Source organism: Mytilus trossulus, chromosome 9 (genome assembly GCF_036588685.1).
Source record: "Mytilus trossulus isolate FHL-02 chromosome 9, PNRI_Mtr1.1.1.hap1, whole genome shotgun sequence".
NCBI lineage: Eukaryota > Metazoa > Mollusca > Bivalvia > Mytilida > Mytilidae > Mytilus > Mytilus trossulus.
This window is the reverse complement of record NC_086381.1, coordinates 37,186,010-37,210,977: the sequence shown is the minus strand read 5'-3', so window position 1 is coordinate 37,210,977 and position 24,968 is coordinate 37,186,010. Positions and strand designations below refer to the sequence as shown.

The 24,968-nt window shown below is 32.4% G+C and overlaps 1 protein-coding gene across 1 annotated transcript in view; it reads right to left on the bottom strand.

Annotated features, from left to right (window-relative positions):
* Positions 1–24,968, bottom strand: part of LOC134684590 (atrial natriuretic peptide receptor 1-like) — a 31,636-nt gene that overhangs the window by 5,618 nt on the left and 1,050 nt on the right. Inside the window, exons 2-8 of the mRNA XM_063543887.1 lie at positions 12,160–12,279; positions 9,783–10,073; positions 7,311–7,615; positions 6,678–6,819; positions 5,746–5,837; positions 4,004–4,148; positions 1,871–1,949 (exon numbers count right to left, since the gene is read on the bottom strand). Of these exons, the coding sequence (XP_063399957.1) occupies positions 1,871–1,949; positions 4,004–4,148; positions 5,746–5,837; positions 6,678–6,819; positions 7,311–7,615; positions 9,783–10,073; positions 12,160–12,279 (1,174 nt within the window). The remainder of the gene's footprint in view (positions 1–1,870; positions 1,950–4,003; positions 4,149–5,745; positions 5,838–6,677; positions 6,820–7,310; positions 7,616–9,782; positions 10,074–12,159; positions 12,280–24,968) is intronic.

The following is a 24,968-nucleotide window of genomic DNA, read 5'->3' as shown; positions in this document are numbered from 1 at the left end:
GGTACAAAGAAATTAAATTAGCTATCCTTCGTTCATATAGCACCTAGCTTGATGCAATATATAACAGTACTTATAATATACCAAAGTCTATATCTTATAAATTAACATATAGTCAAACAAAAATTTAGAGAACCACACGGACTCCAAAAGGAACTAGATTGGGTGAGTCGGCAGAGTACGTCTTTCCTTCTAATAGAATATGAATGCTTATGTTGATTCACACAATTGTCAAAATTACAAATCATACAACATTTCATGTAGCTAAAGATTTAAGATCTCAAAAACCATGTCGCTTTAAGTTGAAACAGACAATTTTAACCATTAATCGCAGTGCCGCTTATAATCATTCGACACCATAACCCTGTTGCAACAGTCTTTGTACAATAAGCACACCCCTTTAAATAAAGTATGTATAGTATGGAAATACACGATTTTAACGTAGTAATTGATATGTGGCATTGGCTATGTGTCTGTTGATAAATGGGAAGTTAGCAATTGGAAAGATGAAATCATCAGGATTGTACAAAATAACTGAGGGAAACGTTTGATAATTTTGCTTAAGCATTAACAATATGATACTGTCAAACATAAAAGGAGAAGTTCCAGTAAGACCCCTTTTTGGCCCCTATGTATAGCAGTTTTACAAAATTGTTAAAATGTTATTTTTTATTTATTTATTAGATAGTTAAATGCTTCTGCTACATAGATATGGGCTGTTTTAACAATACAATGCACATATATCGTGTACAAGCACTATTAAGTCATGCTAAATTACTGAAATCTTCACAATTTTAGCATTTTAATTAAATTTTAGACGGTTTCCGTGTGAAACAAAAGTGGCCGCATTCGTGTTCATCTTTAATATTGAAACTTAAGTTGTATTTGATAATAATACATAACATATATAAAGGTTGGGGATGAACACGGATGCGGCCACTCTCATTTGTGACAAAAACCATCTGAAAAGAGACATTTTTCCGTCATATTTGGTAGATTTTTCGTCAGATGAACCTACAATTTGAGGCCAAAATCGGTCCTTACCGGACCTACTCCTTTATTTTATCCTAGCCAAGAGGTTCTCATTTTACTTGCTCAGTCTTGTTTAAAGTATGTAAAAATGGTGTAGCCTCTTTCACATTGGTCTTAACTTTGGGTTACATCTGTGTATGAAGTAAATTTGATTACTAACAGATTGCTACTAAAGAAAAGATTAATAACAGGTTCTGTTGGTGCTAGAAAGGACAAGATGTATTCCAGCCATTGTAGTTGTATACAATAAGGGAATAATAAAATCATATAATAAAAAAGCAAAATGAGGATGGTAAATTTGATATATCACTTTGTGTGCTTCTTTGTTATATTTGTTTGCTTTTGGTTATTAAGTTAGTAATTAATGTTGACTGCTGTATCCCTATTTTTGACATATTGTGTCTGTTTGTTTTGGTCACGCATCGTTGTCAATATAATGAAATGTGATGCGAAAGTCATTCAAGTGAGAGGTTTAGTTAGGTATAAAACCAGTTCAATCCACCATTTTCTACATAAAAAAGCCTGTACCAAGTCAGATTTGTGACAGTTGTTATCCGTTCATTTAATGTGTCTGAAATTTTGAGTTTTCCATTTGATTAGGCACTTTTCTTTATGAATTTTCCTCCGAGTTCAGTATTTTTGTGATTGTACGTTTTGTGCGATGCAATTTCATTATTATCATTATCATAAACCAATATTGAATAATCTTTTGAATTAGTAATCTCTCTTATCTTATAAATCTTCCTAAATTGAATGTCGATTGTTTGAAAATGCACATTTTGCATGCGTATTCATGTTCATTTTATTTCAAGTATACTAGTACAGAAATACAGTATGTTACCTGTAGAACAACACACTAAACGCCACAACCAACAACACACCCATAGAACTAAATATTAAGGCATACATGTCAACTTTCTCTGTAAAAAAGTTTTAGATTTAAATACTTTTAAATAGTAAATGCATTGCTTGATTACTCGGTATATAATTCATATCATCATTAACGTGAACTGTAATTCATATTTGGTTTCAAAAGTATTGCTTCTCTCTATTTTTAATCATTAAAGCAACGTAAATGAAATATTGAATCGACATGGATTGATTGCAAAAATTTAAATTAAACCTTCTGAAAATTCACTTAAGAACTCGATTTACCTTGATCTTTTTAAAGTTTATTTAAATACAAAGTTTTATATTTTTCTACATTCACTTTACAAGAATTTCTGTAATTGAAAACATTAGCGTTGATGGAACAAGATGGTGAGATTTTTCTTGAATCATTATATAATTTTAACGCATTTATCTCGTGCTTGGTTTAATATAAAAATATTAAATATGATATCGTTATGAAGTATAACCACCAACTCAACGTAACTTTATATTGTATACATTTAAGAACATCATGTTGTTTTAACTACACTTTAGTTGAAGTAACTATTGATCCTTAATTAATTTTCTTTTGAAGTTCATATACTGAATAATTATTGACGATTGTTTGTTTTATTATTACAAAACTATCTTACATTAAAGAAAATTATCATGATAGCAACTTTGCCACTTGACAAAAGAAAATGCCTGTACAAAGTCAGGAACATGACAGTTGTTATCCATCCGTTTGCTGTATTTAAACTTTTAATTTTGCCATTGATTTTGGACTATCAGTTTTGAATTTTCCACAGAGTTCAGTATTTTTTTTATTTACATTTAGAGTTTGATTATATTTTCATAAACAAAATCAACCCTTTATAAATTTCTTGCGTCTAAGTGTGTATCTTGATTTCACTACGTCAGGAACGTTCATATCTTATCTTTTGAATGCAAGGGGTGTTTAAATACCCTGAACATATGGAGGGATACGCTGCAATGTCATATTATTATGCATTTACAAATGGGGCTGACAAATTAGGCGCACATGTAAATCGACTCAAATGTTAACGATTTCGTATTTTGTTTCTGTGATAAATTTATAGGTTTACTATCTTGCAGTTTACTAGGTTGATTTCAAACATAAAAAGTGATTGTCAAATGAAATTACCGTAAACAATACCTACTGGTATTCTGAAACATAATAACGTTTTCTTGAACAATCAAATACCAAGGCAGTTAAATAAATTGAAAGAGATTATCTTCTTTGTATTATTTCATGTACTTCAAACTCTTGGGAATTGATTAGATTAATCTTTAAAAATTACAGGTTACAACTTTACACGTGTACGCGACATGATACATACAACTTAAAAGAGGACATCATAAGTACTTTTTCCTTATAAGTTTCCTTTTGTCCGGGGGTTACATTTATAATTGAATTATTTTGTAGTCTATCGATTTCGTTCTCAATTTGTCATTGGATGTAGCTATAAACTTGGAATAGGAATACAATTTATAAATTCCGTTACAACATTGTTTTCTTCGTTATTCATTTTATATTAAACAATGAAATAATTTCGATAAGTAACAGATGCATAAATATCAGAACCAAAACAACTGGATTTCAGCGTTATGAATGTTTTCTAATAAAGACCGACATACATGATGTATGACTGAAAGAGCTACGTACAAATGGAGAGAAAATTAACAAGTTATAGTATTTCTCCCGTTTGATATAATTATTGTTCAATTTACCATGCTTTTCACATTTCTTATGCTTTAAAATTTGGTCAATGGTTTCAGGAGGAGAAAAACATTGGCAGTATTTTGACAATGACGACATACTACTCCACCTTCATTTGAACTGTGGTAGATAGTTCTCTCAATGGCAGTCTAGGACACCTCCTTATTTTTATTTTTAGAAATGGTGATAATAGCACACAGTCATGCCTTTTTATCGCTACGGCTGTTAGAGTAAAGATTTAAAATAATGATACTCGCGTTCGTGAATTAATGTGTCGTTCGGGGGTCACTCGTTGACTATTTTTCTCTATCTGAAATATTTTATTACTTAATTCGTTATTCTATAATTACTAAATTATATTACCACTGATATGACATTCTGGATTGTCACCTTCATACCAACAGACTGGTTTGTTAAGTGGTGGTGCTGTTCTTCCTCCAGCCCAATGAACAGATTTACCAGGAACAGGATTGTAATATTGTCGATCACCAAAAAAATCGGCGACAACCTTTAAATATATATTAAACAACACATTACCTATAATAATTATGAATAAAACGTGTGGGCTAAACTCAGTCAAACATCAACCTTTCAACACAGTAAGCAACATAACATACTTCTAAAGTGCATTTGATAATCAAGCATGTTTCTATGTAATGCATTTAAAATATCTATTAAAAGCCCATATTCTATCTGAGTTTGACATCAGTGATTCAGTGGTTGTTGTTGTTGTTACACTCTGTCATATTCTTTTCCATTGGTTTTGAATCTGATGGAAAGTGTTCTCACCGACCAAATCTCCTTGAATTATACCATAGACATGTTCTGGATTGATTTAATTGAGTTTATAACATAGGAAATCTACTGGTTCTCCTATTTGTGATTTGTCAGTTTTTCATATATACGTATCTTCATAAACCCGTGCTGAGGAGGCGTTCGTTTGGCTGAGCAGGGAATATAAATACTCAAGCTCGTCTTGTCCGAATCAAGCATAACATCCTATGACACTTGTTGGTTAGTGTTATGCTCTAAGCCTCCTGCTATTAGTAGCTCTCTTAAAAGGTCAATGAAATTTTACTAATTTCTTCTCTTTTTCTATTAGTTGTATAAATTTCGCATCCTTAAAGTAATATTTAACCAAATTGCAGAATTTATATAACTGATTCGTTGCTAAAGTTGCTTTTTTACAAACGTGTGTTAAACACTTGCTAGTAGACACTTAGTTTGATATAATTAATTAATTTTAGTAATTATGCCAGCTTGGCTTAGAAATGGGACTGTAGAATTTTTATGGTGGTATTTCTGTCCAATAAAACATATTATTATCAAAACACCTAATACCCTCGTCCCAAGTAAAACCGTGAAGGAAAAAGAAATTCCGTATTTTAAGGATTCGTGCAGCTGATGTTTACACAAAATCCATGTGTTACTTATTGAAATGAACTACACAATTAATGAACTCTTTTGAAAGTGTGTTTTTGTACATCACATATTCAAAAGTTAAAGGCCGCATGTTATACAAGATAGATTATCAATTAGAGAGCTATCATTTGATTTTTAAAGGACTAGGATGAAATTTAAAAAAAAAAATAAGCAGGACAGAAGTTTTGAGTACAAAAAAGGTCAGGATGACAACTTATGTCAAACAAGTCAGTGTACACTTATAAAAACGGCAGGACCAAAGACAGTGACAAATATCAAAGCAGGACAGAAAGTACAAGTTAAACAACGCAGGACAAACATTTTCAACCTAGCCCTCCCCCTTATAATCAAATAGTAGCTCCATTATAATATTGAATATCAAATATTCCACACCTTGAAAATCTATCTCCGAAGAGAAAATTATATCTCATTATTTGTCTCATGATTGCGTCTCTCGCAGGATTGATATTGACTTAATTACATTAAATATTGATATTGGAATTTCACAATTGAGTAAAACAAAATACCAAATTGCAGTATTTCTTAAATAAAATATAAGTTTACGTTCATCAGTACCTGTAACGAAAGAGCTCATTTGTACAGATAATAGAACTGTGTGGTTGTTTAACGTTTGTGACAGATCATCTACACTTAATGACATTTATTAATGTGGTAAAACCCACCTGAAACTTGCCAGTAACCGGGTCCATATCAAGGATGGAATAACTGGTGTCTCTGTCGCCATTATCATCAATAATAACTTGTCCTGTAATGCCTAAAATGTTTCAAATTGCAATAAAGTATCGATCATGAAGCTGAAAAGGAAAGTTATGAACCCGTTTTTGTCTTTTGGGTTTAGGTATTTAAAGAAATTTTGTGATTGGCTACTGAAATACATTGAATTGTTCTGATTGGCTAAAGCTAAAAATAAAAGTAGGGGGCAATAAAAATATAAAAGAAGGCGATCCAATTTTGAAATACACCGGGAACATAATAAATACAGTAAAGCATATATTGATATGGACAAAAGGTAATGAATAATATTGTTATATAGAATGATAATCTATTAAACGTGTGTCCTCTATACTACAGCGTCACACAGTACTTGGTTGACAACCAATATTGGCATATTTATTTTGGTAACATACCAGTGCTTAGGAAAACATAATTGTACTTTATGTTTCTCTGTCCTATATGTTCTCCCATTTAATTGTAGTGCAGTCCTGTCTTGTAATAATGTAATTTCAATGTTATATTTAACATTGCCATAAAAGCGGGAGGTTCGGCTAGCCACAAAACCCGGTTCAACCCACGATTTTTTCTTAAATTTCAAGTACCAAGTCGGGAAATGGCCATTGTTATATTAAAGTTATGTGTGTGTTACATTTTAGTGTTGTGTTTCTGTTGTGTCGTAGTTTTCCTCTTATATTTGAGTGTTTCCCTCAGTTTTAGTTTGTAAGCCGGATTTTTTTTGTTTTTTTCTCAATCGATTTATGAATTTCGAACTGCGGTATACTACTGTTGCCTTTATGTTCGACTTTTTTTTCAGTATCCTGCAATTGTAACTGACTATGTGTTTATGGATTGATTTATGATTTTTAAAATATAAAATTACCATTGAATATTCTGTTCCACATATTTCGTGTAAAATTATAGCCGTCAATATTTCCTGTTAAACTTCCCGCTTCTAGGGATTCATTCAATGCCATTCCAAATAATATAACAGAATCGTGAAAGGCACCAATGAAAAAGTTAACCTGAAACATATAGATATAAATGAACCACGGTTAAAGTGAAGACCAATTAAGTTAAAACTTGCATTACATGATTTATAACTTTTGAACAGCGGTATTCTTCTGTGGGTTTTACTTGCATTTTATATGTTCCGCGGTGTCTTTTCTTTCGAGTTACATATTGAACGTCATAAACATGCTGTTTGTTCAATCATTCGAATGTTACTTGGTTTATGAAAAAAAATCATTTTAGTAAAAGCCTCATCACTTTTACATATATCAATATTTGGTTGACATTTTATTGAATAAAGATGAGGATGTTGAAAATAATTGCATATAGAAATTAATGCTTATATCCCTATTCTTTTTTACCAGAAACCTAAGATTTTTAAAGGCTTTAACATACTAGTAATCTACTCATCTTAATCCCATTGGACAGTAGGAGTACAGAATCAGAATCATTTGAGTAGGATATCTCTTATTTTTAACATTGTAATTTCATCTGTCCTACTCACCTCTTCATTAGTAAAGTTGAACCCGTATTTTGACAGTGCAAGTAATTTAACATCATTGGTAAAGTTTGTCCATTCTACTGATGTTGGCACCTGTAAGCTTATTCGAAATAACGATTCATACGCAAGCTTTGCCTCTTGATCACGTAAGTCGTTTCTTAGCCAATCATGATTCCCCCAATATTGTCCCGGAAACGGAAATAGCCAAACATCCATAAAAACATATTCACCAGATTGTATAAAACCAAGATCAAATGCATCCAGCATGAATTCTCGGAGAGAGTCACCAGGTACGATGAGTAAGATAACTGTAAATGTTAAATATGTTATTTCAACTAAAAAAAAACAAATATCATAGCGCTTTTTTTTACTCTTCATACGCATTATACCCTTATTTAATTGAGAGAACAAACTTATGATTAACGCGATATACAGATGGGTGCAGTCCTAATTAAATAACCTGTACAGCAAGTTAACTTGATAACCAGTCATTTGGACTGGTCAAAGTTAACCTGTGACCGGATTTAGGACTGATCTGACCAGTCCTAGGACCAAAATCTAGTTAACTCGAAAAGCGGACTTGGTCCTAGAACTGTTTTTATGTCTGCCAAAAAGTTAACTTGGAGACAGGTCCGCTTTTTGTTTGTTTTAATTCCAAAATGTTACTAGTGAAGAAACATTGTGTGTGTATCTTTCACAAGAGAACATATGATGTATTAACATCTGTATTCACCCTTTGCTTACGAACTTTACAACTAATTGGAAACATTATTGTACATATTATCCGCTAAGTTTATTCTATGTTGTGATGTTAGACAATTGTTTCAGATAGGGATGAAGGTTTGGTACCATTAAAACGTTAAAACCCGCTGTAATTGTTAGCATTTAACCTTAGTCAGGAATCTGATGTTCAGTAGTTGTCGTTTTGTGGTTCAAAAATGTTTCTCTTTCTTGTTTTTTATATAAATTAGACCGTTGTTTTTCCCGTTTGAATGGTTTTAAACTAGTATATTTGGGGCCCTTTATAGCTTGCTGTTCGGTGTTAGCCACGGCTTCGTGTTGAAGACCGTAATTTGACCTATAATGGTTATCTTTGACTTGGATGAAGAGTGGTATCATTGGCACTCATACCACATCTTCTAATAGAATCATATTCAAAACAGTGTGGTCCTGGCCATTGATTGACGACCTAAATTATCCCATTGACTGGGACAGATTAGGTGAACGTTTGTCTGTATCGACCATTGCTCACTTCTTACTTATTGTAGAATTTAAACTGTGGGGTCACCAAAGGTTCTTCACGCCTTTAATAATAAAATAATTCGAAAAATTATTCAGGAATAACCTTTTTGATTTATATTATTAATATAAATCAACACATCGTATTATTCCGGATTCGTTTTTCGAATTGCTTTATTTAGGTGTTGAGAATCTTTGGTGACCCCACAGATTCAGTGTCTTTAACAAGTACATAGTGAGCAGTGATTGTTACCGACAAACGTTCACCTAATCTGTCCCAGTCAATGGGATAATTTAGGTCGTCAATCAATGGCCAGGACCACACTGTTTTGAATATGATTCTATCTTTGGTAATCATTCTATATTCATATCTCTTTTCACATCACGAGTCCGAGATGATGTTTTGTCAAGTTTGGCATGGTAACAAACTTCTATATAATATACAGAAATTTATTGGCATTTTTTCAATGAAGTATGTGGTAAACCTAATCCCAATTCAAATGAGTAGGGGTTTTTTTATGAAAATACTTGAACTGTCCTGTCTTTTAAGTTATTCCGAAATGGTTATATGCATCAGCGTTCCGACACATCCACCTTAATCTCCCGTTCTGGTGTTAATATCTAAAGGTGATCCTTATTTTAAGTGCGATTCTAAAAACTAAGAATATTGTGTTTCAAATTATAGCAATTAAATACTACACATTAGTATCATCTTAGTGATGTTTATCTACGTCGGAGATTTTATATCCGTGCCTTAAGTGCGCTCCATTTGATACCTCGACTACATGTTCAGTGTTTTATTATGTGGCATGGTACGGGGCGGAAAGGAACTCTCCGACGGAAATTGCAGTGATACATGATCCTATTTAGCCTCTAGTCAATCATTGATTCGGTTTTCTTTTAAGATGCAAATAGAACATGTTCATCAAAGGGTAAAAAAAAATATCAGCTAAAAGCAATTTATTTTATTAATCAGAATAATTTATTTCAATTTTGTTCTTCCATTATCCTTAGAATGAAAATGTAGTTGACATATATATTTTTTTAAGAAATATCTTCAAAGAAATTTTAATCCTATGAAAAGGGTGATATATATCATTACGCAAACAAAAAAGGTATCTAGAGGTCAAAATGTGATCTTTAGTTAGAAGACAGTGTCTGTTTTTTAATCTTCGAGTGTTGAAAAGTTATAATTTTTTTGTCATTGAAATGTATTGTGAAAAATAAATAACTTACCCCTAGAAACTTTTTTAACTTGTAATAAAATGTCTTTGTAGCTCGTGTTTTGATTCCCATAGTATCTAAACATTTTTGGGAAAATCTGTTGTTTTTGGAGACCTGTCTGCAAAGTTGTGCCCAGTACTCTTGAATGAAGGTCATTGATGTCATATATAATTGCAATGTTTGTCCATTTGAACTCTATAAATATACTGCCGAATACCTTTCGTAATCGACATTGACAATAGGCTAGTCTTGTAAGTGTGGGGTATTCAGTTTTGTTCTTGAATAATCCACCGTCTCCAAAACCTAAGTAAAAATTCAAATATATCTTCAAAATTTATAAACTCGTCTAGAGTATGCCTTTATAACAAAAAAATGTAATGACCATGTATAGCACATTGACTGGTTGATAATATTGTATAAGAGACTACCAAAAGGCATGTTTGTTCTAAATTGGAAAAAAATCATAAATTTGCGCCAGAGATTTCATTCACCACTAGTATTATAATCAATAGATATGGACAATTTGTAAATAAAAAGTCTTAGAGCAATTATACTTCCTGAATAATATGTTGAGATATGTTGTTTGTTTGTTTGTTTTTGTTTTTGTTTTGTAATATTCCGTACGTACGTACATTACTTAGCAGATTAAAGGTGTTGTATAATGAATATGGAAGTGAAAATTGATGTACGGAGAAAAGACTACAAGTCGATTTTTTTTACGAAATTATCTTTATTACATTACATCCTTAAAACTATTGTGAAAATACAATAGTTCTAGGGTGAACAGTTTTTACATAAATAAGGCCGTTAGTTTTTCGCTTGAATTGTTTTACATTGTCTTACCGGGGCCTTTTAAAGCTGACTATGCGGTATGGGCTTTGCTCATTGTTGAAGGCCGTACGGTGACCTATAGTTGTTAATGTTTGTGTCATTTTGGTCTTTTGTGGATAGTTGTCTCATTGGCGATCATACCACATCTTCTTTTTTATATTATTAAAAATAATGCTTTTATCTGTCACAGGTGAATGTACATGTATGTATCCAGCGTCAGGAACCAGGTTTGTCAGTGGTTTTTCTTTTAACCTAACTACTAGGAATAAATAAAGTATATACACGGACCGGCAACAGAATGGACAATTGTCTAAATATTGTTTAACGCACGAAATTCGGCATAACGTCCAAATATTTCTTTATTAAATCCTGATTAAGATCATTCTGTAACATTGAATATGATAAATTCAAATTAACTTTATGGCATGGTAGATCTAAATGATTATTCAGTTTTAATAGCTTGGTTTTTTTTTTTTTGTTTTTTTTTTAGGATGAGAGAATTAAAAGATTGTTAATAGAATCTATATCCCAATGAGGAACTCTATTTGTTCTTTTGATTAAAGTATAGCTTATTTTCAAGTAATGCAAATGAAATCACTTCAAGAATAACTTCAATAAAGATAAACTTTAGATCTAGATTACAATTAAATACTGTCATAAGAAAAGCAATTATAACAGTTGAATCGATTTCAAATTGATGATTTGGTATCAGCAATTTTAAAATGAGGGTCAACATTGAGAAGTCATTATTTCTGTGTTCTTCAATTTGAACTATTTCAACTATTCGTCAATGAAATATTGCCCATTATTCTCATTGTACTTTAAGCACTAGTCTTATTCTATTTATTTTTTTCAATTTTTCTGTATTCTTCTGTTTTTGTCTTTTCCTTTCTTTTTACTTTGAACCCCATATAGATCCCTAAAATGTGAAATAATAACTGTCACTTGTTTTAATGATAGTAGTGATTCCCAATAAATGCAAAAACTCTCATGAATATAAAACGATATGGGGGAGGCAGACAACAATCTAAAGCCGCAATTAAACATAAAAACCTCTGTTTTCCTCTTCAATAGTTATCAAAGGTACCAGGATTATAATTTAGTACGCCAGACGCGTGTTTCGTCTACATAAGACTCATCAGTGACGCTCAAATCAAAAATAATCATAAACCCAAACAAGTACAAAGTTGAAGAGCACTGAGGATCCAAAATTCCAAAAATTGTGCCAAATACGGCTAAGGTAATCTATGCCTGGGATAAGAAAATCCTTAGTTTTTCAAAAAGTTCAAAGTTTTGTATACAGGAAATTTATAAAAATGACCACATTATTGATATTCATGTCAATGGGCTGGTGATACCCTCGGGGACGAAACGTCTACCAGCGTCAACTTCGTACTTTATTTGGCCTTTTAATTTATTTTTTCATTAGAGCGTCACGGATGAGTCTTTCGTAGACGAAACGTGCGTATGGCGCAAATACAAAATTTCAATCCTGGTATCCATGAAAAGTTTATTCAAGGGGGATGGGGGAGTACGTGTAATTATCTGTGTTTGATACCTGTTACAATTGGAATGTTCCAGTAGTTTGCCAACTTTGCTGTTGGATCCAATGCATAAGCACATGCAGGTCCAATCAAACCTATAATGGCATGGTCTTTTACAAGATCTGCAACAATGCCTGCAAGATAAAGAGAGTTCAACTTGTCATAAAAACTGAGTTACAGCATAAAGTTAAACATTACTCCATGATGAGTTTATTAATAAGACAATGTATGCTTATTTAGTAACACTGCTGATTATATTCATAATTTATTCATAATAAATAGCCTGCTGACATTACCAAAATGACATATAGTAATAACGGTGCCTTCTTATTATATTTTAAAATAAATTTCGGTTGAAAATTTAACTGAAAGATAAGTTTGTCTATTTCAAACTATAGTCTCGTATCCTTTCCATTTACAAATATTAGGTTATTTTCTATCTATGAAATGTGATTTATTCTTTGTACATCATTTGTCGGCTTCACGTCACGTAAACAGTATCCTTGATTAAAGCATAAAAGTTCAACAATAATTTTCTGCATTTGAAAAATTTCTAATGCACTTGAACCACTTCATGATTACATTTTGTTGAACAACATTTCAATAAATAACTAAAACATGGAAAATCGGTGGTAAAGCAGTCTTATATACTTTAAGGCATCACATCTCCAATTACCAATGTATAGGTTTTCTTCAATAAATTACATATTGTCGATATATCAACTTGTATATGCTGTTGATGTTAATTTCTACAGATGAGAATGTTACAGTTTCTTTGTAAAATATATCTCGCTTATAAAAGAGAAGATGTGGTATGATTGCCAATGAGACAACTATCCACAAAAGACCAAAATGACACAAACATTAACAATTATAGGTCACCGTACGGTTAGTCATGAAACTAATTCATACTCGTTTACAAATTTTGAATCTGATTTCACATCTGATAACAGGAATGTAATATACCAATTTGATATATTTTTCCTTTCAGACACAGCTTCCTTTTGGTTAATTTGACCACAAATTTTTCCTACTAAAATGACATATAACTATTACGACTTCAATTTCACATCGATATGTCTAAATGGAAAAAAAGTCCTTAATGAACCCAAAAGCTATTAATTTTGATATTGCATACTTTGTTTGGATTGTGTTGCAAGAAAAGAAAAAAATTGAAGAGTTCGATAATCTCTGAGAACTTAAATCAATCCCAAATTTAATGCAGTAATTATTTTATATGAAATAAAATAATCGTGATATCAAAGTTGTCTTTGTCTTTTCAAAATTTGTTTCATTGGAATGCTTAACTTGCATGCAGCCAACCTTAAATTATTCTCTAAATCTTTAGAAAGTCATAATTTCATATTTTATTTTTAAAGTTAAATCTTAAATAATTATCTTAAATAATACTCCATCGATGAATTTGAACCTTATATTGAAAATTTCTCCAGTATTTACCAGTCGACAAAAGAAACGATACAAGTGAATGTAAATTTGGTCAATATATTTGTATTTTTCAATTAAAAGTTTCTGTAAAGGTTTATTTATGTATTTAGCGCCAAAAAGCATCTGTTAAACCGGGGTTTTTTTTTCAGAAGATATTCCATATCCAATACGACGAAAATCCTGAACGGTACCTTCCGTCTGAAAATCGAGTTCGCCGTTAATCAATGAAGCATTTGAATTGTTTGATGTGAATAATAGTGGTTTTTTTTAAGACATTTCATGTTATTCTAGTCTAATGATTTCTAAACAGATAGTTACCGGGGTAATTTTAAACGTTGCTAAAAGGTTTCTTAACATCTGTCTTTTATAAACTGCAATTAAAAATACCACCATTTGACCTCTTTTTAGCTCACCTGGCCCGAAGGGCCAAGTGAGCTTTTCTCATCACTTGGCGTCCGGCGTCCGGCGTCGTCCGTCGTCGTCCGTCGTCGTCCGTCGTCGTCCGTCGTCGTCCGTCGTCGTCGTCGTCCGTCGTCGTTAACTTTTACAAAAATCTTCTCCTCTGAAACTACTGGGCCAAATCAAACCAAACTTGGCCACAATCATCATTGGGGTATCTAGTTTAAAAAATGTGTGGCGTGACCCGGTCAACCAACCAAGATGGCCGCCACGGCTAAAAATAGAACATAGGGGTAAAATGCAGTTTTTGGCTTATAACTCAAAAACCAAAGCATTTAGAGCAAATCTGACATGGGGTAAAAATGTTTATCAGGTCAAGATCTATCTGCCCTGAAATTTTCAGATGAATCGGTCAATCGGTTGTTGGGTTGCTGCCCCTGAATTGGTAATTTTGAAGAAATTTTGCTGTTTTTGGTTATTATCTTGAATATTATTATAGTTAGAGATAAACTGTAAACAGCAATAATGTTCAGCAAAGTAAGATCTACAAATAAGTCAACATGACCAAAATGGTCAGTTGACCCGTTTAGGAGTTATTGCCCTTTATAGTCAATTTTTAACCATTTTTCGTTAATTAAAGTAATCTTTTACAAAAATCTTCTCCTCTGAAACTACTTGGCCAAATTAATCCAAACTTGGCCACAATCATCTTTGGGGTATCTAGTTTAAAAAATGTGTGGCGTGACCTGGTCAACCAACCAAGATGGCCGCCACGGCTAAAAATAGAACAAAGGGGTAAAATGCAGTTTTTGGCTTATAACTCAAAAACCAAAGCATTTTGAGGAAATCTGACATTGGATAAAAATGTTTATCAGGTCAAGATCTATCTGCTCTAAAATTTTCAGATGAATCGGTCAATCGGTTGTTGGGTTGCTGCCCCTGAATTGGTAATTTTGAGGAAATTTTGCTGTTTTTGGTTATTATCTTGAATATTATTATAGATAGAGATAAACTGTAAACAGCAATAATGTTCAGCAAAGTAAGATCTACAAATAAGTCAACATGACCAAAATGGTCAGTTGACCCGTTTAGGAGTTATTGCCCTTTATAGTCAATTTTTAACCATTTTTCGTAAATTTAAGTAATCTTTTACAAAAATCTTCTCCTCTGAAACTACTTGGCCAAATTAATCCAAACTTGGCCACAATCATCTTTGGGGTATCTAGTTTAAAAAATGTGTGGCGTGACCTGGTCAACCAACCAAGATGGCCGCCACCGCTAAAAATAGAACATAGGGGTAAAATGCAGTTTTTGGCTTATAACTCAAAAACCAAAGCATTTTGAGGAAATCTGACAGGGATAAAAATGTTTATCAGGTCAAGAACTATCTGCCCTAAAATTTTCAGATGAATCGGTCAATCGGTTGTTGGGTTGCTGCCCCTGAATTGGTAATTTTGAAGAAATTTTGCTGTTTTTGGTTATTATCTTGAATATTATTATAGATACAGATAAATTGTAAACAGCAATAATGTTCAGCAAAGTAAGATCTACAAATAAGTCAACATGACCAAAATGGTCAGTTGACCCCTTTAGGAGTTATTGCCCTTTATAGTCAATCTTGAACCATTTTTTATAAATCTAAGTAATCTTTTACAAAATCTCCACTGAAACTACTAGTTCACAATCATCTTTGGGGTATCTAGTTTGAAAAATGTGTCCGATGACCTGGCCATTCAACCAAGATGGCCGCCACGGCTAAAAATAGAACATAGGGGTAAAATGCAGTTTTTTGCTTATAACTATGAAACCAAAGCATCTAGAGCAAATCTGACAAGAAGTTAAATTGTTAATCAAGTCAATATCTATCTGCCCTGAATTTTTCAGATGAATTGGACAACTGGTTGTTGGGTTGCTGCCCTCCAATTGGTAATTTTTAAAGAAATTTTGCCATTTTTGGTTATCTTGAATACTATTATAGATAGCAATAAACTATAAACAGCAATAATGTTCAGCAAAGTAAGATCTACAAATAAGTCGACATGACCTAAATGGTCAATTGACCCCTTAAGGAGTTATTGCCCTTTATAGTCAATTTTTAACAATTTTCATTAATTTGGTAAATTTATGTAAATGTTTACCAAATATAGTTCTCTGTTACTAATGGGCAAAGTTACATCACCATCACCAAAATACAATTTTGTCATGAATCCATTTGTGTCCTTTGTTTAATATGCACATAGACCAAGGTGAGCGACACAGGCTCTTTAGAGCCTCTAGTTTATGTTGTGATAAAAGGTTACACGAATGTGTGTTACCCTGAAATTGTTTAATCAATTCCTGCTGGTAAATTGGCGTTATTAACACTATGTTTATGTAACACAGTCATACGATATTGCAGTTTGAATAATGATGTCAGACTAGAATAATACATGGATACAAAATACAATCGTTAAACTATACCATTTTGAAATAGGAAGTTACGGTCTTCGCTGTATATTTATACCACTGCAGGAAGCGACCGATTTCATTGAGACGCAACTCCCCTTAAATAAAGGCAACAGTAGTATACCGCTGTTCCAAACTCACAAATCCATAGACCCTTAAAACATACAAATTCGTTTTGAAATATCAAACTTCACGATAAGCACTATTTACAGACTTCACGATAAGGGAGCTGCCATTCGATTTTTATGTCAAGGTATGATTGAAATATTTGTCCTGCATTTATTTGAGTTGTAATCTCTGTCCTGTTCTGCCTTTTTTGTGTTTTATTCTGTTCGGTTCTGTCTTATTTGATTATTATTTTTTCTGATTTTTATGCCGCATCTACGATAGTAGAGGGGCATTATGTTTTCTGATCTGTATCTCCATTCGTCCGTTCATCTGTCCGTCCGTGCGTCCGTTCGCTAAAGGTTCAAGTTTTTGATCAAGGTAGTTTTTGAAGAAGTTGAAGTCCTATCAACTTAAAACTTAGTACATGTACACATGTTCCCCATGATATGATCTTTTTAATTATAATGCCAAATATAGTTTTGACCCCAATTTCATGGTCCACTGAACATAGAATATGATATTGCAAAGTTCAGGTTAAATTTTTTGGTAAAGATAGTTTTTGAAGTTTAAGTTACATCAACTTGAAACTTAGGAGACTACACGTGTTCCTTATGATATGATCTTCTAACTTTAATTTCAAATTAAAGTTTTGACTCCAATTTCACGATCCACTGAACATAGAAAATGATAGTGCGAGCGGGGCATCCGTGTACTATGGACAATATTCTTGTTTTTACATTAAATTATTAAATAGTGTGATTAATTTTACTGGATTTTAATAAACTTTCTACAAATAAAGTGGAATTGTCATACAAATATTTTAAGTTTTGGTTTAATATGTTTCCGTTCTTATAGACAAAAGTAAAAATTTGCACTAAAATTTTCATTGTTTCAACCAAACTGATTATAATAAAAAGTATATAACTGACTGTACAGTGTGTATTTATTTACTTATTTCGATCTATGTAAAATTGAGAATGGAAATGGGAAATGTGCCAAAGAGAAAACAACCCGACCATATAGTAGACAACAGCAGAAGGTCACCAACAGGTCTTCAATGCAACGAGAAACTCCCGCACCAGGAGGCGTCCTTCAGCTGGCCCCTAAACAAATACATATTAGTTCAGTGATAATGATAATGAACGCCATACTCAACTCCAAATAGTACACAAGAAATAAAAGTTAAAATAATACAAGACTAACAAAGGCCAGATGCTGCTGACTTCGGACAGACGCAAAAATGCGGCGGGGTTAAACATGTTTGTGAGATCTCAACCCTCCACCTATACTTCTACCCAATGCAGAAAAGTAAACGCATAACAATACGTACATTAAAATTCAGTTCAATAAAGCCCGAGTCTGATGTCAGAAGATTTAACCAAAAAATATAAACAAAATGACAATAATACATAAATAACATCCGACTACTAGCTGTTAAATGACATGCAAGCTCCAGACTTCAATGAAACTGATTGAAAAAGTATGTCCTCATCATACGAATATCAAGCACAATCCTCCTCGTGTAAACCTTTATAACATATATGGGAAGAACATAACCCGTGTCAGGCCAACTGGATTTTAAAAAAAATCTGTTTAGTTCCGATGCAAAGACCCTATAAGTGAATCAATATTAACGCCAAAATATGCAATCTTTAATGACCTGACAACAGTATCGTAACTATATCCCTTCTTAATAAGTCTATTTAAAGGTTTTGTTAGTTTCCGAAGTGAATATTGACATTTTTATGCTTTATAAAGAATATTTCCATAAAATATTGGATGTGAAAAACCTGAAGGTATGAGAAGTCTGCAATTAGAGCTATATTTACGAATGATATCCTTATACCGATGATAAAATTTAGTAAATGTTTTGACTAGTTTAAGATATCGAAAACCCTGGTGTAACAATTTTTCAGTAATACATAAATTTCTCTCGTTAATATCTAAAACATTTGTTCTATACACGACGAATCGTACAAGTTGAGATATATAAACACCGTAAGATGGTGACAAGGACACGCACCATCTAAATATGAATAATTAACGATAGAAAATGAAAAGTCATCTCTTTTATCATAAATTTTAGTATTAAGCTTTCCGTTAATGTTATAGATATTAAGATCAAGGAAAGGGCAGTAGTCATGGTTAGTATTAGCTTTATTTAAAGTAAGTCTAACAGGATAAATTTCTTTATTAAACATACTGAAGTCGTCATTATTGAGAGTCATAATATCATCCAAATATCTAAAAGTATTATTAAATTTGTGTATCCGATATTGTTTTGACGGGTCTTTGCTGATTTTCGTCATACACTGTAACTCATAGCAATACAAAAACAGATCCGCAATAAGTGGGGGACAGTTAGTCCCCATTGGAATTCCGATAACCTGACGATATACGGAATCTCCAAAGTGTAGAAAAATGTTATCTAGTAAATATTCAAGGGCAGATATAGTATCAAAGCATGTCCAATTGACTTAGTTTTCTTTTTGTTTATTGCTACTAAAATAAGACCTACTTTTAAATGCCCATTTAATTAGGTGTGTGATTTTTTTCTTAATGAGATTGTGGGGCAATGTGGTATATAGGGTGGAAAAAACCAAAACTTTGAACAGATTCAAAATCACCAATATAAGCATGCAATTTATCAAGTACTTCCAACGAGTTTTTCACACTCCAAAAGTAATTAATTCCAATACTTTCGAAGGCCTTATTTGAACAATTATTCATGTTTTGATTGTACCTAGTGAACTGGTAAGAAGATTATAGATAATATTAAAGTAGTGGAACAATGGCTTGAAGACGAAATAAATCTATATTTGTAAGGTGTTTTGTGTAGCTTCGGAAGCCAATTCATAGTAGGGACTTTTATTGTTTTTGGTTCTGTTTGTAAAGCGGTAGCTAAAAGTCTAGTATGTTTGTTTCAGATGTCGTTTTCTGAAAATGGAGTCAGTTGGAATGTTGGTGAATTGATAATTTCTTTTTGTAGAACCTCAATATAATTAGCAGCTTTTCAGCCGGGACAAAAACAAATTCCTTGGCTAGTTCTCCAAGTTTATGTTTAATACGAGAAATAGGTTTATTGTGGTTATTGTTAAGAGTAAAAGGTTCTTTAAAATGTTGAATACGTATATCAACTATGTTCATTGCTTAATTAAAAAAATAGTTCAAAGATTTTTTTGTCAGATTTTTCCCGTTTTATCCATTTCAAACAGTAACTACGGAGTGAGTCGTGGGTGATATTACGGCACTTCTTCCAATTAATAATTGACGGGGGCGATATTTATGTCCTTTACTAAGGAATGATTTGAACTCTCAGTCTTGAACGATGTTAAGATCTCCTCTTATAACATGGGAAATGGGTCCATAAATGTTTGCGGAATTATTGCAATTACATGAAGTAGATGTATTTGCACTGATATTAACATCTTTACACAATTGGTAGTCCATCAGCTGGTAGGGCAAAAATTCAGTTCTGTGTTACACCCCAGGGTACCGCAATTTTTTTGTATAAATTTAAAGAGTAATATCTGAAGAATATTTTAAGAGGTGTTAGACTTTTGAAAAAGTGTCCAAAAGGGGTTAAATTTAAAGGTAAGAAATAAAAACATATAATCAACAACAAACACAAACATAAGCAACCAGAAATGCACGATTCTGTCACAAATTTATACATCGCATTCATGAAATAACTCACATATTAAAACACACAAAACTGTCAGGGTCTCTAGATTTCTTTCTTTTTGTTTTAAATTTAACAACCGCATCACCACATTTTAAGGTCACCCAGAAGGTCAATCCATAAAATCATCATCAGTTTGATCACCGGCATCTACCGAATTATCATTATCATCTTTTCCATCATCTGTGTCGTCATCGTTAGCAATATCAACGATTTGATAATGCTTATATCTACAAGCTTTCGAGCATTAACATACAGCTATCTGATCAGGATAAACCTTGTTGAACACATGAACATATATTTTGGCACAACCAGCTTTACATGAACAGCACATCAGAATTACCAAAGCATCTGACGCTGGTGGTTGGTCTAGAAAATTGATACTGATCAAAGCGCTCTAAACAATCCAACCATAGTTGTTAGCTGGCAACAGACCAGTGTTGTGTTTAAGAGCAGATTTCCAAATCTTCGTCTGAAATCTGGCTTATTTAATGTGCTTTAACATTGCATCTTTTGCATTTCAAAACGTTCTGATCTTTATTTATCGATATTCTTAATTTCGTAGCCATGTATAGAACACGAAAACCTCTCGAGTGCTTTGACAACTACTCGCCAACCTCTGCCAAGGTTTCACCAAGATGGAATAGACCTTCTGAACACCACATAACGTGTCGAAAAGCCGAATGCTTTGCTTTTTTTTCTTTACCAGACAACACACTTACTGAATCACAACCTGTATTGGCGCAAAATCCTGGTAGTTTTCGACAAATATTCTCACCAAATGTGCTCACAATCTGCATTTGGGGGATGTATTGGTCAGACTTAAAATGTTAGAATTGATATGCAACTGTGAAAATAGTAAGTCAATACTTTCAGAACAGTGTCAGAAGGTTTTTTACAATGGAGTCGTAACCTTTGTCAGCTGCATGTTTTTGCATTTTATTAAGAAACATTTTTTTATCGGCTTCTTCATGTTTTTTTATAAACTAAAACCATTCTACGCTATTTCATTTTCAACATATAATTTGTGGCACATACTTCCATGTGATACAAATAATTCCATACATTCAAGTGTAAATCTGTAGGATTGTTTACTCTTTTCAAAACAAAAGAATTCAACAAAAGCAACTAACAAACATTTCTTCCATTCCCAAGAACACAATTGTGATGGTTTAGAACTTATCGTAATGATTTGCCCTCCCAAGGACCTACCGTTCTAATTTCGTTATGAATATTGTGCGATACTATTCAGTGACAATATCAATGCGTGACTACTTTTCGAAACTAAAAGGATGGTTTTTAAAATAACAATTTTTGCCAAATCGAAAAAAGGGCTTGGTATCCTAGTAATGTTTTGAATAACTGCCTTGTCATCAAATATCCACACGATTTCCTTAGGAATGAGCCTTATCTAAAAGACCACTCAGGACAGGAATTTTCATTACATGTCTACCATCAAAGTTTGCAAGAGACATTGGAAAAGGACCTTATTTAAACTGGAGAACCTATCGCATAACCAACTATCTTGTCTTGGCTATGACAAGCAGGCGACGTTTGTTTAGCATCTGCTCTCAATGTTTTGTTGTTCTTATCAGCCATTAACTGCTTGCCTTTTATTTCCTTTTTTAAAAATGTAAGTAATGATTTTCTTTTTTGAAGATATCGGTTGACTTTTGAATAAGCCGTTCCGTAATGAAAATTTCTGAAGCAAATTTTCCCTTTGTATACGCGTTAAGAAGGTCACCTAGTAAATCCGAAGATGCAACAGAACCCGAGAACGAAGCCATATAACTGCTCCGATGTTATAATGGAATTTGCCAGCTTTGCAGTGTCTGAAACAATTTCAAAACATCAGAAACTGACTCGCTTCATTCGAGTTTTTCTGAGTTATTTTGGGGGGCGGATGTTTCAGGGTTAACAATTCCTACCAAGTTTCGACATTTTAATGATATTGAAGCTCTTTCATGTGCATTTAGCAACCAACGTTTATTAGAATCTTTATTTAAACTGAAACCAACAAAGCCATTTTTGTTTGTATCTCTAAGAAACCTAAAAAGTAAAAAGTATTGTCAAACCCAACAACTGACTATTTGACGTTCGTTCAAAGCGATGTTTGACGATTGAATGACTTAACAATCTTAAGTCAATCACTTCATAGCTAAAACACAAAATGTTATCAAGCACACCCTTTATTGAGTTCAATAGAGTGCACCTTTTCTAAACGCAAAAACATCACCTTAATTTGTAATTTGTTCATCATTATTTCGTTACACTTTCACTTTATAAAATAATTTGTCTCACAAAAACATCTTAAATCGACAATTAAATGTTTATTTTCAGTTGCAAATTGATAATGCTTATGTGTGAATACATTGTACATGTTGTATACTGAATCAAAGTCGGTAATTTGATGATTTCCGGTATTTTACGAGTATTTGCAAGTACATATATTCTATTAAATAATTCATATTTTAGACGATATATAAATACTGCAAATGATTTAAACAGTGCATAATGATTAATTCTCAAGTTTAATTAACTAAAACGGGTAATTGTATAACGAATTTCTTTATGAAAGGAGAAAATATGCCTTAATTTGAACCCAAAAAATCGGATTGTTTGTAATGTAAAAAACATTTTTTTTAAACAAAAAATCTTCAGAGTTATATTTAATATGATAAGTTTTGTATCTATTTTAGTTGTTTAAACCTATACTTTATTTTTTTTTAATCTCTTGATATTGAAAAAATTAATTAAAAATTACTTAGTCGTGATTGCTTAATGAGGGGACCATCGGAAGGGACGTTTTTAATCCTCTTTTGGACACTTTTTTTTAGTCTAACACATTGTATTTTATCAATAAGATTATGAAGTTGAATTCTATCCAAAAAAATCGCGGTACCCTGGGGTGTAACACGAACTCCTTAACTAGAGCGCTTTTGAGAACTAGCTGATGGACTATGGCTATAATAATTGAAAACAAATTCCCGGGTAGATTCCATGTAAATAACAAATAAGAGGGAGCTCACGGCAGTATTATCAAAGTATCCAGGAATTTGTTCTTTTACAGGATGGTCGTTGAAAATACCAGCAATGTTTACAAAATCACAACCTTTATTGACATACTTTATTTTAATAAAATGTTTTTATGATCTTCAGGACGATCAATTTTAGGAAACAGTTTAGAATAACAATATGCCAATATAATTTGAACGATTTCATACTTAGGACTGCTATAAGAAATTGTGTGTTGCAATCCTCTGAAATTTTATTTAACTTATCAATCGGTAATGAATAGAGCTTTGTTAACAGATAATGTCTGCTGTTGTTTTTTTGAAATAGACATTAGGTCCGAAATATTGGTATGATTGGACCGAAACTTTCTTTGATTGCGATTTTTTCTACGACCATGAGAACGGTATTTTCGAACAGTTTTAGAAATAATATCCAAAATGTTAACAGAATCGGTTCTTGATATTTTGCCAATTCCCATGATATTAAGATATTATGTGTTTGGTTTGAGGTTGTTTCGACGTTTTTTAAATTTATGAACTAAGTTTAATAAGTACCGGCGTAGTTTACAATGACTCTTATTACTACTTCTGATAGTAAGATATTCTGGTTTCATTTCAACATATTATGTGTTTCATAATGACATTTCTCATTAATTTTACATGTATATATATACATGAAAAGTGTGGTATGAGTGCCAATGAGACAAATCTCCACAAAGTAACAATCTGTAAAATTAAACCATTAAAGGTCAAATTACAGTCTTCAACACAGAGCCTTGGCTCACACTGAATAGCAAGCTATAAAGGGCCCCCAAAATGACTACTATAAAACCATTCATTCGGGAAAACCAACGGGTATGATCTATATTTAAAAAAAAAAGAGAAACGAGAAACACTTATAAACCACATCACCAAACGACAACTACTTTTTGTCTCATTGTCAATCATACCGCATCTTTTTTTCTAATATTCACTACAGGGAATTTAAATCGGCGCTGGACATTTGCGTTATTTGATAGCTTATTTGCGCTTCTTTAGGAGGACATTTCAATGTTGCGCCTAAATTTGATTTAGATATTAGCGCTTTATCAACATTAAAAAATTGAGAATGGAAATGGGGAATGTGTCAAAGAGACAACAGCCCGACCATAGCAAAAACAATAGCAAAAGGTCACCAACAGGTCTTCAATGTAACGAGAAATTCCCGCACCCGGAGGCGTCCTTCAGCTGGCCCCTAAACAAATATATGTATCTCATTTATTGACATTACAGCGCTGTTATGAAAAATGTTACATGTACTATTGTTATATTTCTGTATAACAACAGAAGGTGTTCAATATATATATGTACTGATCTCATTTTAATAGACAAACTATTGGACTCCGCCAGGTGTTTCCAATATGTATGAAAAAACCAAGACAATAGAATTGATTGCTCCGATCGCCTAATCACTGTACTGTTTTTACACATTGTTCATTGCAAACAGTTATGTTGTTTATAACTCAAAAATTTTATTTCACAAGATTATTCATATCAATTTTATTGTAAATATCAATAACTGATAAAAACATATACAATAAAATTATCATTCCATGATAGTTAATGAAATTTGATAAATATTTTACGAGATTTCTATTTTCTACTTTAGCATCGACTTCGTCATAATTCAAATTTCAAATGAATGACATATTATAATTGATTTCAAGGGAAAATTTAACTATTTTCATCT